We start from the raw sequence: 17,533 nt of genomic DNA, 5'->3' as shown, positions 1-17,533 counted from the left end.
CATGGCTGTGGTTACCATGGCTGTGGTTACCATGGCTGTGGTTAATTTACTTTACCATGGCTGTGGTTAATTTACTTTACCATGGCTGTGGTTAATTTACTTTACCATGGCTGTGGTTAATTTACTTTACCATGGCTGTGGTTAATTTACTTTACCATGGCTGTGGTTAATTTACTTTACCATGGCTGTGGTTAATTTACTTTACCATGACTGTGGTTAATTTACTTTACCATGGCTGTGGTTACCATGGCTGTGGTTGATTTACTTTACCATGACTGTGGTTACCATGGCTGTGGTTAATTTACTTTACCATGGCTGTGGTTACCATGGCTGTGGTTGATTTACTTTACCATGGCTGTGGTTGATTTGCTTTACCATGGCTGTGGTTAATTTACTTTACCATGGCTGTGGTTGATTTACTGGCTGTGGTTACTGTTACCATGGCTGTGGTTAATTTACTTTACCATGGCTGTGGTTAATTTACTTTACCATGGCTGTGGTTCATTTACTTTACCATGGCTGTGGTTAATTTACTTTACCATGACTGTGGTTAATTTACTTTACCATGGCTGTGGTTACCATGGCTGTGGTTGATTTACTTTACCATGACTGTGGTTACCATGACTGTGGTTAATTTACTTTACCATGGCTGTGGTTGACCATGGCTGTGGTTAATTTACTTTACCATGTGCTGTGTGGTTACCATGGCTGTGGTTAATTTACCATGGCTGTGGTTAACCATGACTGTGGTTAATTTACTTTACCATGGCTGTGGTTACATGACTGTGGTTAATTTACTTTACCATGACTGTGGTTAATTTACTTTACCATGACTGTGGTTAATTTACCATGGCTTACCATGGCTGTGGTTTAATTTACTTTACCATGGCTGTGGTTAATTTACTTTACCATGACTGTGGTTAATTTACTTTACCATGGCTGTGGTTAATTTGGCTGTGGTTACTTTACCATGGCTGTGGTTAATTTACTTTACCATGGCTGTGGTTGATTTACCATTTACCATGGCTGTGGTTAATTTACTTTACCGTGGCTGTGATTAATGTACTTTACCATGGCTGTGGTTACCATGGCTGTTAATGTCACCATGGCTGTGGTTGATTTACTTTACTGTGGCTGTGGTCACCATGGCTGTGGTTAATTTACTTTACCATGGCTGTGGTTAATTTACTTTACCATGGCTGTGGTTAATTTACTTTACCATGGCTGTGGTTGATTTACTTTACCATGGCTGTGGTTAATTTACTTTACCATGGCTGTGGTTAATTTACTTTACCATGGCTGTGGTTACCATGGCTGTGGTTACCTTACCATGGCTGTGGTTACCATGGCTGTGGTTGATTTACTTTACCATGACTGTGGTTAATTTACTTTACCATGGCTGTGGTTAATTTACTTTACCGTGACTGTGGTTACCATGGCTGTGGTTAAAATACTGCACTCATAACCTACTGATATCCTACTGTATGAAATGCAGGTAAAACACTGCACTCATAACCTACTGATATCCTACTGTATGAAACGCAGGTAAAATACTGCACTCATAACCTACTGATATCCTACTGTATGAAACGCAGGTAAAACACTGCACTCATAACCTACTGATATCCTACTGTATGAAACGCAGGTAAAACACTGCACTCATAACCTACTGATATCCTACTGTATGAAACGCAGGTAAAACACTGCACTCATAACCTACTGATATCCTACTGTATGAAACGCAGGTAAAACACTGCACTCATAACCTACTGATATCCTACTGTATGAAACGCAGGTAAAACACTGCACTCATAACCTACTGATATCCTACTGTATGAAACGCAGGTAAAACACTGCACTCATAACCTACTGATATCCTACTGTATGAAACGCATGGTAAAACACTGCACTCATAACCTACTGATATCCTACTGTATGAAACGCAGGTAAAACACTGCACTCATAACCTACTGATATCCTACTGTATGAAACGCAGGTAAAACACTGCACTCATAACCTACTGATATCCTACTGTATGAAACGCAGGTAAAACACTGCACTCATAACCTACTGATATCCTACTGTATGAAACGCAGGTAAAACACTGCACTCATAACCTACTGATATCCTACTGTATGAAACGCAGGTAAAACACTGCACTCATAACCTACTGATATCCTACTGTATGAAACGCAGGTAAAATACTGCACTCATAACCTACTGATATCCTACTGTATGAAACGCAGGTAAAACACTGCACTCATAACCTACTGATATCCTACTGTATGAAACGCAGGTAAAACACTGCACTCATAACCTACTGATATCCTACTGTATGAAACGCAGGTAAAACACTGCACTCATAACCTACTGATATCCTACTGTATGAAACGCAGGTAAAACACTGCACTCATAACCTACTGATATCCTACTGTATGAAACGCAGGTAAAACACTGCACTCATAACCTACTGATATCCTACTGTATGAAACGCAGGTAAAACACTGCACTCATAACCTACTGATATCCTACTGTATGAAACGCAGGTAAAATACTGCACTCATAACCTACTGATATCCTACTGTATGAAACGCAGGTGGTCTGTGAACACTGGAGAGCCACAGGGTGTGCAGGCTTTTGACACAACCCTGCTCAAACACACCAGAGTCAGCTTATCAAGGTCCTGTTGAGCACCTGGTTTTTAAAAAATACTTTGTTGTGTGTTCGAGCAGGGCAGGAGCAAAAGCCTGCACCCTCTGTAGCTCCGCTGTAATCTCCTGGAGGAAGGTTGGCCAACCTGCTACATTGCAAGTACAGCCAAATAATGTATGTCTTTATTTAAGTCCCTCTTTCAATGAAGCAGGGATCAAATGGCTAAGGTGGGTCAGGTAGATAAGATATTTATCTATTTGTAAGGTTCAAATATTCAGTGTTCAGCGGAGGTCTTGAAAGCGTAGTCAGAATTACATGGTCAGTATTGAATAGAGGAGTTTCCTAGACAATTCTGAGTGCTTGAGGGCCGGTTTCATATCCGGGGTACCCAGCATTGGTTTCAACGGCTGTGCACCCTGATCAGCTGCGTGTCGGCCATTTGCGGTCGTACGTGAGGGCCCGGTTGAATGTTATTTTAGGACATTGGACGTGATGACATTAATACATGCTAATATTTGATCCTTAAGAGTCCGTTGAAGCACCAATGTGTCAATCTGAGTAACATAATAAAAACATCCCCATCAAAGAGAGATGTTTGTTTTGCATATGGGCTGCGTCTCCATCCACCACATCCGCTTACAGTAGACTTCTTCATCTGTGGTGCAAGGTGGCCGAGCTACAGCTGTGTTCGTCAGACCATGAGACACACACAAACTCTCTGGAAAGGGGGAGACTCTTACGAATACTATTGTGTTCTCCATTTCACTCTACGACCCCCCGACAAGTATCATGGGACACATCTGAAAGTAACCCATACAAACCTCTGTCTCTCGTGCTCTGTCTCTCGTGCTCTGTCTCTCGTGCTCTGTCTCTCGTGCTCTGGCTCTCGTGCTCTGTCTCTCGTGCTCTGTCTCTCGTGCTCTGTCTCTCGTGCTCTGTCTCTCGTGCTCTGTCTCTCGTGCTCTGTCTCTCATGCTCGGTGAAAGTAACCCATACAAACCGCCCACAAACGGTTAGATTAGTTGAGGGTAAAGTAGCTAGATAACCAGCCAAAGTACACTGTTTTGAATTGTCTTTTTAGTTAGTCTGTATATAATAATTCTACCTGCTGTGCAAATTTCTTTCTCTGTCTCTGTCTCTCATGCTCTGTCTCTCATGCTCTGTCTCTCATGCTCTGTCTCTCATGCTCTGTCTCTCATGCTCTGTCTCTCATGCTCTGTCTCTCATGCTCTGTCTCTCATGCTCTGTCTCTCATGCTCTGTCTCTCATGCTCTGTCTCTCATGCTCTGTCTCTCATGCTCTGTCTCTCATGCTCTGTCTCTCATGCTCTGTCTCTCATGCTCTGTCTCTCATGCTCTGTCTCTCATGCTCTGTCTCTCATGCTCTGTCTCTCATGCTCTGTCTCTCATGCTCTGTCTCTCATGCTCTGTCTCTCATGCTCTGTCTCTCATGCTCTGTCTCTCATGCTCTGTCTCTCATGCTCTGTCTCTGATGCTCTGTCTCTCATGCTCTGTCTCTCATGCTCTGATGCTCTGTCTCTGATGCTCTGTCTCTCTTGCTCTGTCTCTCTTGCTCTCTCGCTCTCATGCTCTCTCTCTCATGCTCTCTCGCTCTTATGCTCTGTCTCTGATGCTTTGTCTCTTATGCTCTGTCTCTCATGCTTTGTCTCTGTCTCTGATGCTCTCCGTAGGTGTAAGACTCTGATACAGTTCTGATCAGAGTAGACTAATTGTTTTGATAAAGTGATTTTCTTTTTGCGTGACTTTATTTTTTTTACTTGTCCATTCAGACAATTTAAATCTCTATTCTTCTTGTCCGACCATTTGTTTGTTTGTTTTTTACTTGCCCAAGGCGGACAAGCATTTTATGTCGATCCCTGTCAGTCAAGTGTTCATCAACAAGTCTATTACTAACTCATGGTGGTTTAGTGACACACTTGAGAAAAGGGGAATTTGAGACTGTGTTGTCATTTAAAAAATGTCCTGACCTGCACCTGATGATGTTAGGATTCATTCTGTAGTTATTCCTCATCAGGTAAACTATTCATTACGCTGTCTGTCCGTTCTCTTTCTCTCTCAAGAGTTTGTGTGGCTCACGTCAACATTAAGAAAAGTGATGTATTTAGGGCTCCTGAGTGGCGCAGCGGTCTAAGGCACTCCATCTCAGTGTTAGAGGTGTCGCTACGGATCCTGTTTCGATCTCGGGCTGTATCACAAACGGCCGTGTTCGGGAGTCCCATAGGGAGGTGCACAATTGGCCCAGTGCCATCCGGGGGAGGCTGTCATTGTAAAATCAAAAATCGAATTTACCAACCAATATCTCTCTTTCTCCTCTTCTCCAGACTGTCTCTCTGCCGGGTCAGGGTGGTCGTCCTGAGTCTCCTGTCTACACTAACCTGCAGGAGCTGAAGATCTCTGGGACCAGCCTGCCCCCCGACCCCTCCAACTTCCCACAGCATGTCCTGGGTGACTGGGAGGCCCACAAGGTCTGTACTACTACCGTCATGGATTGTGTAACTTCGCTATCGTCTCCGTGTGCGTCCCAAATGGAACCCTATTACATATTTAGTGCACTACAGGGCCCATAGGGCTCTGGTCAAAAGTAGTGCACTAAATGTGGAGTAGGGTGCCATTTGGGAATGATTGTTATTGATGTTGTCTGATCTGTGTTTATATGTCATTTTACTGTTTTTAACCACGAGACGAAGACAAAATGTCAATTTGATTTAAATATTGTAATGGACAAAGATTTTGAATTCCATTTGAAGGACCAGAGCGGCAGACAGTTCTACTTCAACCGTTCCACCCAGGAGAGGACATGGAAACCTCCCCGAGCCAGAGACGCCAGTAGTGGCAGCAGCCGGGGGGAATCCCACAGCAATAGCACTGGGGAGACGGAGGTATGTACTGGGACATGTGTTGGAAACACACACACACTTACTCAAATACACACACGCTCGCACACACACTTACTCAAATACACACACTTACTCAAACACACACGCTCGCTCACACGCATACACACACACACACACACACACACACACACACACTTACTCAAACACACACTTACTCAAACACACACTTACTCAAACACACACTTAGGTATAGAAACAAGCAAATTCAAACACATTTATGAAAAGTCATGAGGTGTATGTGCTTGTGTTCTCAAACACGCCCGTCCAAACACATTAGACAGAAAGAATCACTGCTGCATTCTGGCAGGATCACGGTACATTTTGTTCTCTAGAATGATGATAATAAGCACCACACTCCCACCTTGTGGCCAGAAGCAGTCGGTGCTCCTCAAACTGGGAAACTGGTCCCAGCCTCATTTGTTTGCTGTTACTGCAGCAGTACATGTTTGTGTTCTGCTGTGTCCTCTGTCTGGCCACACCCAGTAACCGTGTTCAGACTGAGTGTTTCGATGTTCCTGCCGTCTTCAACTCTCTGTGCGTCACACCCCTGGGTTCAAATACTATTTACCTGTGCTTGATTTCATTTTCCTGGCTTAATGCACTTTATGGGAAACTCCACTCAAATACAATCTCTTGTCATTTTCTTCATTTATCCAGTGATGATAAAACCCACAAGTGTTTTGCATGTCAGCAGTCAAGGTTTTAAGACTTTCAAGAAGTGAAGTGTCACCGATCACATCCTCATGATGAAGAAGACATGCAGCACATTTTGGGAGTGTATTTTTAAGCTGGGTTTTCCTTTAAAGGGGTACTTCAGGCCTCCCCGTCACGGATCATCTAAACATCTAGGCCTCGTTTCCCAGCTGTGATGTAACTTAAAGGGGTACTTCAGGATTTTGGCAATGAGGCCCTTTTATCTTCCTCCCCAGAGTCAGATGAACTTGTGGATACCATTTGTCTCTTTGACCAGTACGAAGCCAGTTAAAGGGGCCTCATTGCCAACATCCCAGACGAGAACAGATGTTCCAGTATTTGAACCCAGGACTGGTGCTTTACTGTGTTGTAAATGTCTCGTTCTTAGAGTACTGTGATTCATGATGATTGGTGCTTTCTATTCTCTGTGCATACGTAATTCAATGGTGATTGGTCCTTCTCTCGCTGTATTTATCTCTGACCCTCTCTCCTCCCTGTCCCGTTTCCCTCCCTCTCCCGTTTCCCTCGCCCGTTTCCCTCCCTGTCCCGTTTCCCTCTCTGTCCCGTTTCCCTCCCTGTCCCGTTTCCCTCCCTGTCCCGTTTCCCTCCCTCTCTCCCTCTCTGCCCCGTTTCTCTCCCTCTCTGCCCCGTTTCCCTCCCTCTCTCCCTCTCTGTCCCGTTTCCCTCCCTCTCTCCCTCTCTGTCCCGTTTCCCTCTCTGTCCCGTTTCCCTCTCTGTCCCGTTTCCCTCTCTGTCCCGTTTCCCTCTCTGTCCCGTTTCCCTCTCTGTCCCGTTTCCCTCTCTGTCCCGTTTCCCTCCCTGTCCCGTTTCCCTCCCTCTCTGTCCCGTTTCCCTCCCTGTTCCGTTTCCCTCCCTCTCTCCCTCTCTGCCCCGTTTCTCTCCCTCTCTGCCCTGTTTCCCTCCCTCTCTCCCTCTCTGTCCCGTTTCCCTCCCTCCCCCTCTCTGTCCCGTTTCCCTCCCTCTCTCCTCTCTGTCCCGTTTCCCTCCCTCTCTGTCCCGTTTCCCTCCCTGTCCCGTTTCCCTCCCTAATCATAGACGACTCCGCCGCTCTCTCTCTCCCCGTCCTTCCTTCCTCTCCTCTCGCTGTCCATTGGTCCGTTCCAGCCTCTGTTGTTGGAGGACAACTGCCACAGCACGTATTCTAGCCAATCAGACAGCCAGTACGGCTACCCGCCCCGGGGTTGGTCAGAAGAGCTGGATGAGCATGGACACACTCTGTATGTCAGTGATTATACTAATGAGAAGGTACCGGGGTCTCTTTCTGTTGATCTCTCTCTCTCTGTTGATCTCTCTCTCTCTGTTGATCTCTCTCTCTCTGTTGATCTCTCTCTCTGTTGATCTCTCTCTCTGTTGATCTCTCTCTCTCTGTTGATCTCTCTCTCTCTGGTGATCTCTTTCTCTCTGTTGATCTCTCTCTCTCTGTTGATCTCTCTCTCTCTGTTGATCTCTCTCTCTCTCTGTTGATCTCTCTGTTGATCTCTCTCTCTCTGTTGATCTCTCTGTTGATCTCTTTCTCTCTGTTGATCTCTTTCTCTCTGTTGATCTCTTTCTCTCTGTTGATCTCTCTCTCTCTGTTGATCTCTTTCTCTCTGTTGATCTCTCTCTCTCTGTTGATCTCTCTGTTGATCTCTTTCTCTCTGTTGATCTCTTTCTCTCTGTTGATCTCTCTCTCTCTCTGTTGATCTCTCTGTTGATCTCTCTCTCTCTCTGTTGATCTCTCTCTCTCTCTGTTGATCTCTCTCTCTCTCTCTGTTGATCTCTCTCTCTGTTGATCTCTCTGTTGATCTCTTTCTCTCCTGTTGATCTCTCTCTCTCTGTTGCTCTCTCTGTTGATCTCATTCTCTCTGTTGATCTCTTTCTCTCTGTTGATCTCTCTCTCTCTGTTGATCTCTCTCTCTCTGTTGATATCTCTGTTGATCTCTCTCTCTCTATTGATCTCTCTCTCTCTGTTGATCTCTCAGTTGATCTCTCTCTCTCTCTATTGATCTCTCTCTCTCTGTTGATCTCTCAGTTGATCTCTCTCTCTCTATTGATCTCTCTCTCTGTTGATCTCTCTCTCTCTCTGTTGATCTCTCTCTCTCTGTTGATCTCTCTCTCTCTCTGTTGATCTCTCTCTCTCTCTGTTGATCTCTCTCTCTCTCTGTTGATCTCTCTCTCTCTGTTGATCTCTCTCTCTCTGTTGATCTCTCTCTCTCTGTTGATCTCTCTCTCTCTGTTGATCTCTCTTTCTCTGTTGATCTCTCTTTCTCTGTTGATCTCTCTTTCTCTGTTGATCTCTCTCTCTCTCTGTTGATCTCTCTCTCTCTCTCTGTTGATCTCTCTCTCTCTCTCTGTTGATCTCTCTCTCTCTGTTGATCTCTCTCTCTCTCTCTCTCTGTTGATCTCTTCTGTTGATCTCTCTCTCTCTGTTGATCTCTCTCTCTCTGTTGATCTCTCTCTCTCTGTTGATCTCTCTGTTGATCTCTCTCTCTCTGTTGATCTCTCTCTCTCTCTGTTGATCTCTCTCTCTCTCTCTGTTGATCTCTCTCTCTCTCTCTCTGTTGATCTCTCTCTCTCTGTTGATCTCTCTCTCTCTCTGTCGATCTCCCTCGGCTGATTTACAGACGTCTGTACTGTCACGTGGAATGTCTATATTTCACTTAGACTTGACCACACTACTATCACATGTTTAGCATGGCTCATAGACCGCTGACAAAAGAGACATTTATGTCTTTTTGAACGTCATGGTCTAGTAACCTGGTGTATCTCATCTCCCGTGTGTGTCTGTCCAGTGGATAAAGCACGTGGATGAACAGGGCAGACCATACTACTACAGTGCTGATGGCTCCAGGTCAGAGTGGGAGCTGCCCAAGGTACGGCCCTCTACACTACCTCACTGTTTCAGTTCAATGGTTTCCTTGATTGTCCCCCAAGTTATTCAGGTTTATTACTCTCCTCTCTGCAGTACCAACACTCCCCCCTCCTCTCTCCTCTCTGCAGTACCAACACTCCTCCCTCCTCTCTCCTTTCTGCAGTACCAACACTCCCCCCTCCTCTCTCCTCTCTGCAGTACCAACACTCCCCCCTCCTCTCTCCTCTCTGCAGTACCAACACTCCCCCCTCCTCTCTCCTCTCTGCAGTACCAACACTCCTCCCTCCTCTCTCCTCTCTGCAGTACCAACACTCCCCCCCCTCTCTCCTCTCTGCAGTACCAACACCCCCCCTCCTCTCTCCTCTCTGCAGTACCAACACTCCCCCCTCCTCTCTCCTCTCTGCAGTACCAACACTCCTCCCTCCTCTCTCCTCTCTGCAGTACCAACACTCCCCCTCCCCCCCCTCTCTCCTCCTCTGCAGTACCAACACTCCCCCCCTCTCTCCTCTCTCTGCAGTACCAACACTCCCCCTCCTCTCTCCTCTCTGAAGTACCAACACTCCCCCTCCTCTCTCCTCTCTGCAGTACCAACACTCCCCCTCCTCTCTCCTCTCTGCAGTACCAACCTCCCCCTCCTCTCTCTTCTCTGCAGTACCAACACTCCCCCTCCTCTCTCCTCTCTGCAGTACCAACACTCCCCCTCCCCTCTCCTCTCTGCAGTACCAACACTCCCCCTCCCCTCTCCTCTCTGCAGTACCAACACTCCCCCTCCTCTCTCTCTCTGCAGTACCAACACTCCCCCTCCTCTCTTCTCTCTGCAGTACCAACACTCCCCCTCCTCTCTCCTCTCTGCAGTACCAACACTCCCCCTCCTCTCTCCTCTCTGCAGTACCAACACTCCCCCTCCTCTCTCCTCTCTGCAGTACCAACACTCCCCTCCTCTCTCCTCTCTGCAGTACCAACACTCCCCCTCCTCTCTCCTCTCTGCAGTACCAACACTCTCTCTCCTCTCTGCAGTACCAACACTCCCCTCTCCTCTCTCCTCTCTGCAGTACCAACACTCCCCCCTCCTCTCTCCTCTCTGCAGTACCAACACTCCCCCTCCTCTCTCCTCTCTGCAGTACCAACACTCCCCCTCCTCTCTCCTCTCTGCAGTACCAACACTCCCCTCTCCTCTCTCCTCTCTGCAGTACCAACACTCCCCCTCCTCTCTCTCTCTGCAGTACCAACACTCCCCCTCCTCTCTCCTCTCTGCAGTACCAACACTCCCCCCTCCTCTCTCCTCTCTGCAGTACCAACACTCCCCCCTCCTCTCTCCTCTCTGCAGTACCAACACTCCCCCCTCCTCTCTCCTCTCTGCAGTACCAACACTCCCCCTCCTCTCTCCTCTCTGCAGTACCAACACTCCCCTCTCCTCTCTCCTCTCTGCAGTACCAACACTCCCCCTCCTCTCTCCTTTCTGCAGTACCAACACTCCCCCTCCTCTCTCCTCTCTGCAGTACCAACACTCCCCCTCCTCTCTCCTCTCTCTCTGCAGTACCAACACTCCTCCTTCCCCCCCTCTCCTCTCTGCAGTACCAACACTCCCCCTCCTCTCTCCTCTCTGCAGTACCAACACTCTCTCTCCTCTCTGCAGTACCAACACTCCCCCTCCTCTCTCCTCTCTGCAGTACCAACACTCCCCCTCCTCTCTCCTCTCTGCAGTACCAACACTCCCCCTCCTCTCTCCTCTCTGCAGTACCAACACTCCCCCTCCTCCTCCTCTCTGCAGTACCAACCTCCCCTCTCCTCTCTCCTCTCTGCAGTACCAACACTCCCTCTCCTCTCTTCTCTCTGCAGTACCAACACTCCCCCTCCTCTCTCCTCTCTGCAGTACCAACACTCCCCCTCCTCTCTCCTCTCTGCAGTACCAACACTCCCCCTCCTCTCTCCTCTCTGCAGTACCAACACTCCCCCTCCTCTCTCCTCTCTGCAGTACCAACACTCCCCCTCCTCTCTCCTCTCTGCAGTACCAACACTCCCCTCCTCTCTCCTCTCTGCAGTACCAACACTCCCCCTCCTCTCTCCTCTCTGCAGTACCAACACTCCCCTCCTCTCTCCTCTCTGCAGTACCAACACTCCCCCTCCTCTCTCCTCTCTGCAGTACCAACACTCCCCTCTCCTCTCTCCTCTCTGCAGTACCAACACTCTCCTCCTCTCTGCAGTACCAACACTCCCCCTCCTCTCTCCTCTCTGCAGTACCAACACTCCCCCTCCTCTCTCCTCTCTGCAGTACCAACACTCCCCCTCCTCTCTCCTCTCTGCAGTACCAACACTCCCCCCTCCTCTCTCCTCTCTGCAGTACCAACACTCCCCCCTCCTCTCTCCTCTCTGCAGTACCAACACTCCCCCCTCCTCTCTCCTCTCTGCAGTACCAACACTCCCCCCTCCTCTCTCCTCTCTGCATTACCAACACTCCCCCCTCCTCTCTCCTCTCTGCAGTACCAACACTCCCCTCTCCTCTCTCCTCTCTGCAGTACCAACACTCCCCTCTCCTCTCTCCTCTCTGCAGTACCAACACTCCCCCCCTCTACCTGGTGGAGGAGACCGGACCCCTAAGAGCCACAGTCTGGATAGGAAACATGTGGAGCCCATCGTCCTGACCAAGTGGGCAAACAGCAGCAACGTGCTGGACGCCAACGACAAGGTGAGACAGACGCCCTGTCACGGCCCGCTCAGCCACTCTGGTTGTGTCTCAAATGTTACTCCTATATAGTCCACTGTTTTTGAACAGGACATGTAGGAGTGGTCTCTGGTAGTAGTGCACTATGTGAAGGATAGGATGCTATTTGGGATGCAGACTGGAAATAGTGACTGAGATGCAGCAGAGTCATTTGAGAAGTGTGTAGCCTGTTGCTAATATCCATCTCCAGATCTCCGCAGCAAAACGGATGCACTTCCTACAACTCTAATTCCATAGCTATCGTTTCTCTTCCAACCAGGTCTCTGAAGTATCTTGTCCTGTGAGTGTGTTTAGGATGCCAGGTTCCCTGTGTGTCAAACACACCCGGCGTCACAGTTGGGAATCGGGTTGCACTGACACACTGTAGACACACTGTAGACTCACACTGTAGACTCACACTGTAGACTCACACTGTAGACTCACACTGTAGACTCACACTGTAGACTCACACTGCAGACTCACACTGTAGACTCACACTGTAGACTCACACTGTAGACTCACACTGCAGACTCACACTGCAGACTCACACTGCAGACTCACACTGCAGACTCACACTGCAGACTCACACTGCAGACTCACACTGCAGACTCACACTGTAGACTCACTGTAGACTCATGATTCTGTTCTGCAGCGGCTCATCAAAAACATCAGGCGTTTCCGTACAGGCTCTGGTCGCCCCCACCCCTACAGACAGACACAAGTCAGTGCCCCCCTCCCTCCGTGCCCTATACAACCCCGCCTTCAAATCCCAGCAGCCAATCATTTTGCACATGGGTGGACAACTTCAGTCCTCCAGGGCCTGATTGGTGTAACTCTTCTTCTCCATCCTATCAAACACAGCTGATTAATCACATTGCGTTCTAAACTGAAGACCCTGATGAGGTGATTATTGGGGTCAGGTGTGTTACCTGGGGCAACACTGTGACACCAATCAGGACCTGGAGGACTGGAGCTGCCAACCTCTAGTCTAGCGTGATGATCACTGAATGAGCTCATCAAATCAGACCAATCACTTTCCTTGTTGCCATCACTGAGTGCTGCTCTTTCCCTTTTAATTCCTGCTCTTCTGATTCACATGATCACCTCTCATGGCCCAATGATCACCTCTCATGGCCCAATGATCGCCTACCGTGGCCCAATGATCGCCTCTCATGGCCCAATGATCGCCTATTGTGGCCCAATGATCACCTCTCATGGCCCAATGATCACCTATCGTGGCCAAATGATCACCTATCGTGGCCCAATGATCACCTATCGTGGCCAAATGATCACCTATCGTGGCCAAATGATCACCTATCGTGGCCCAATGATCACCTATCGTGGCCCAATGATCACCTATCGTGGCCCAATGATCACCTATCGTGGCCCAATGATCACCTATCGTGGCCCAATGATCACCTATCATGGCCCAATGATCACCTATCATGGCCCAATGATCACCTATCGTGGCCCAATGATCACCTATCATGGCCCAATGATCACCTATCATGGCCCAATGATCGCCTATCGTGGCCCAATGATCGCCTACCGTGGCCCAATGATCGCATATCATGGCCCAATGATCACTTATCATGGCCCAATGATCACATATCATGGCCCAATGATCACTCCTTATGGCCCAATGATCACTCCTTATGGCCCAATGATCACCTATATTGGCCCAATGATCCTTTATCATGGCCCAATGATCACTTATCATGGCCCAATGATCACCTATCATGGCCCAATGATCACCTATCATGGCCCAATGATCACTATCATGGCCCAATGATCACTTATCATGGCCCAATGATCACTTATCATGGCCCAATGATCACTTATCATGGCCCAATGATCACCTATCATGGCCCAATGATCACATATCATGGCCCAATGATCACTCATTATGGCCCAATGATCCATTATCATGGCCCAATGATCATGGCCCAATGATCACCTATATTGGCCCAATGATCACCTCATGGCATGTGCCCTTAAACCTGTTTGGTTTCTATAATCTAGTAGTGACCTCTCCTTTCTCTGTCACTAGTGTGATTTGAGCTTCCTTCATTGAAATGTGTCATATCCTGTCATTGCGTTTAATTGTCATTTTAAAAATACCTAATTAACATTCAACCATTCAACCAACTCTTGGTGTCCCATGTAAACGCTCATTCCTTATGTGTTGGTTTACCCCGGTAACCATGGTAGTCTCTGCAGACCTGGGTTCAAATACTATTTAAAATCTTTACAAATACTTTCTATATGCTTGATTGAACTTGCCTGGCACCATGGAATCAATGTTATAGATGCCAAAGTTCAAACTCCGCCCATCTAACACTCCAGGCAGGCTAAAGCAAACACTAAAAATATTTGAACGATTTTAAATATTATTTGAACCCAGTCTCTGCAGTTCTCTGTAGTAATTAGTCGGTGTTGTTGTCATTCTGATTACTAGGACGGTGCGTTGGGCCCCATGGTCCCTGGCTCTCCAGACTCTGCCTCCTCAGGCCCCTCGTCCCCCAAGCCCCCTACCTCCGTTAGTATCCCCCTCTCCTGCTGCTCCCTCTGTTCTCTGTATTACTCCTCTCCCCCTTCCCTGAACTGTCTGGCTTCCTGACCATACTGGTCGACCAGCCACGGCCTTTTGGCCTTTTCTCAGTTGCCGTCTTCAATGGTGACTCTGTTTCTTCTCCCTGCAATGGAACTGATCATGATGATGATGATGATGATGATGATGGTGATGATGATGATGATGGTGATGATGATGATGATGATCACTGTGGTGATGATGGTGATGATGATGATGATGATGATGGTGATGATGATGATGATGATCACTGTGGTGATGATGATGATGATCACGGTGATGATGATGATGATGATCACGGTGATGGTGATGATGATCACGGTGATGAGGGTGATGATGATCCCAGTGATGATGATGATGATGGTGATGATCACGGTGATGATGATGATGATCCCAGTGATGATGATGATGATGATCACGGTGATGATGATGATGATGGTGATGATCCCGATGATGATGATCCCAGTGATGATGATGATGATCCTGGTGGTGATGATGATGATCACTGATGGTGATGATCACGGTGATGATGATCCTGGTGATGATGATCCCAGTGATGATGATGATGATGATCATGATGATGATGATGATGGTGATGATCACGGTGATGATGATGATGATCCCAGTGATGATGATGATGATGATCACGGTGATGATGATGATGATGGTGATGATCACGGTGATGATGATGATCCCAGTGATGATGATGATGATCCTGGTGATGATGATGATGATGGTGATGATCCGGTGATGATGATGATCCCGGTGGTGGTGGTGATGATGATGATGATGATGAGTGATGATGATGATGATCACGGTGATGAGGGTGATGATGATCCCGGTGATGATGATGATGATGGTGATGATGATGATGATCACGGTGATGAGGGTGATGATGATCCCGGTGATGATGATGGTGATGATCCCGGTGATGATGATGATCCCAGTGATGATGATGATGATCCTGGTGGTGATGATGATGATGATGATGATGATGATGATGATGGTGGTGATGATGATGATGATGATCCTGGTGGTGATGATGATGATGATGATCACAGTGATGATGATGATCACAGTGATGATGATGATCCTGGTGGTGATGATGATGATGATGGTGGTGATGATGATGATGATGATGATGATCCTGGTGATGATGATGATGATCCTGGTGGTGATGATGATGATGATGATGATCCTGGTGGTGATGATGATGATGATGATGATGATGATGGTGATGATGATGATGATGATCCTGGTGGTGATGATGATGATGGTGATGATGATGGTGGTGATGATGATGGTGATGATGATGATCCGGTGGTGATGGTGATGATCCCGGTGGTGATGATGATGATGATGATGATGATCCTGGTGGTGATGATGATGATGATGATCCTGGTGGTGATGATGATGATGGTGATGATGGTGGTGATGATGATGATGATGATGATGATGATGCTGGTGATGATGATGATGATGATGGTGATGATGATGATGATGATGATGATGATGGTGATGATGGTGATGATGATCCCGGTGATGATGGTGATGGTGATGATGATGATGGTGATGATGATGATCCCGGTGATGATGATGATGATCCCGGTGATGATGATGATGGTGGTGATGATGATGATGATGATGATGATGGTGATGATGATGGTGATGATGATGATGATGGTGATGATGGTGATGATGATGATGATGGTGATGGTGATGATGATGATGGTGGTGATGATGATGATGATCCCGGTGATGATGATGGTGATGATGATGATGGTGATGATGGTGATGATGATGGTGGTGATGATGATCCCGGTGATGATGATGATGATGATGATGATGATGATGATGATGATGATGATGATGATGATCACGGTGATGATGATGATGATGATGATGGTGGTGATGATGATGATGATCCCGGTGGTGATGATGATGATGATGGTGATGATGATGATGATGGTGATGATCCCGGTGATGATGATGATCCCGGTGATGATGATGATGATGATCCCGGTGATGATGATGATGATGATCCTGGTGGTGATGATGATGATGATGGTGATGATGATGATGGTGGTGATGATGATGATGGTGGTGATGATGATGATGATGATGATCACGGTGATGATGGTGATGATGATGATGATCCCGGTGGTGATGATGATGATGATGATCCCGGTGATGATGATGATGGTGGTGATGATGATCCTGGTGGTGGTGATGATGATGATGATGATGGTGATGATGGTGGTGATGATCCCGGTGATGGTGATGATGATGGTGATGATGATGGTGATGATGATGATGATGATGATGATGATGATGATGATCACGGTGATGATGATGATGATGATCACGGTGATGATGATGATGATGATGATGGTGATGATGATTATGATGATGATGATCCCGGTGATGATGATGATGATGATGATGCCGGTGGTGATGATCCCGGTGATGATGATGATGGTGGTGATGATGATCCTGGTGGTGATGATGATGGTGATGATGATGATGATGATGATCACGGTGATAATGATGATGGTGATGATGGTGATGATGATTATGATGATGATGATCCCGGTGATGATGATGATGATGATGATCCCGGTGATGATGATGATGATCCCGGTGATGATGACAGTAACACAGACTGAGCTGTGGGGAAATCTATTTTTCAATTCAGAAAAAGGGTTGTTCTGCTGTGTTTTTTCTGCTTTCTGTCTCTACTGTAACACTGCTTTCTGTCTCTACTGTTGTAACACTGCTTTCTGTCTCTACTGTAACACTGCTTTCTGTCTCTACTGTAACACTGCTTTCTGTCTCTACTGTAACACTGCTTTCTGTCTCTACCGTAACACTGCTTTCTGTCTCTACTGTAACACTGCTTTCTGTCTCTACTGTAACACTGCTTTCTGTCTCTACTGTAACACTGCTTTCTGTCTCTACTGTAACACTGCTTTCTGTCTCTACTGTAACACTGCTTTCTGTCTCTACTGTAACACTGCTTTCTGTCTCTACTGTAACACTGCTTTCTGTCTCTACTGTAACACTGCTTTCTGTCTCTACTGTAACACTGCTTTCTGTCTCTACTGTAAC

At 47.1% G+C, this 17,533-nt stretch overlaps 1 protein-coding gene across 6 annotated transcripts in view; it reads left to right on the top strand.

Moving 5' to 3' along the window:
- The window catches only part of LOC118377073 (rho GTPase-activating protein 12-like), a 147,719-nt gene that overhangs the window by 95,555 nt on the left and 34,631 nt on the right, over positions 1-17,533 (top strand). For 2 of the 6 annotated variants that reach the window (XM_052476272.1, XM_052476271.1), the window contains exons 3-9: positions 4,994-5,137; positions 5,420-5,551; positions 7,319-7,528; positions 9,055-9,135; positions 11,686-11,820; positions 12,488-12,556; positions 14,294-14,374. In XM_052476272.1, the coding sequence (XP_052332232.1) occupies positions 4,994-5,137; positions 5,420-5,551; positions 7,319-7,528; positions 9,055-9,135; positions 11,686-11,820; positions 12,488-12,556; positions 14,294-14,374 (852 nt within the window). The remainder of the gene's footprint in view (positions 1-4,993; positions 5,138-5,419; positions 5,552-7,318; positions 7,529-9,054; positions 9,136-11,685; positions 11,821-12,487; positions 12,557-14,293; positions 14,375-17,533) is intronic. The other 4 variants (XM_052476276.1, XM_052476273.1, XM_052476274.1 and 1 more) reach the window with 4 other exon arrangements.

This window comes from Oncorhynchus keta, chromosome 23 (assembly GCF_023373465.1).
Source record: "Oncorhynchus keta strain PuntledgeMale-10-30-2019 chromosome 23, Oket_V2, whole genome shotgun sequence".
NCBI classification, from domain to species: domain Eukaryota; kingdom Metazoa; phylum Chordata; class Actinopteri; order Salmoniformes; family Salmonidae; genus Oncorhynchus; species Oncorhynchus keta.
Note: the sequence above shows the minus strand (reverse complement) of the source record. Positions and strands in the feature narration are given on the sequence as shown.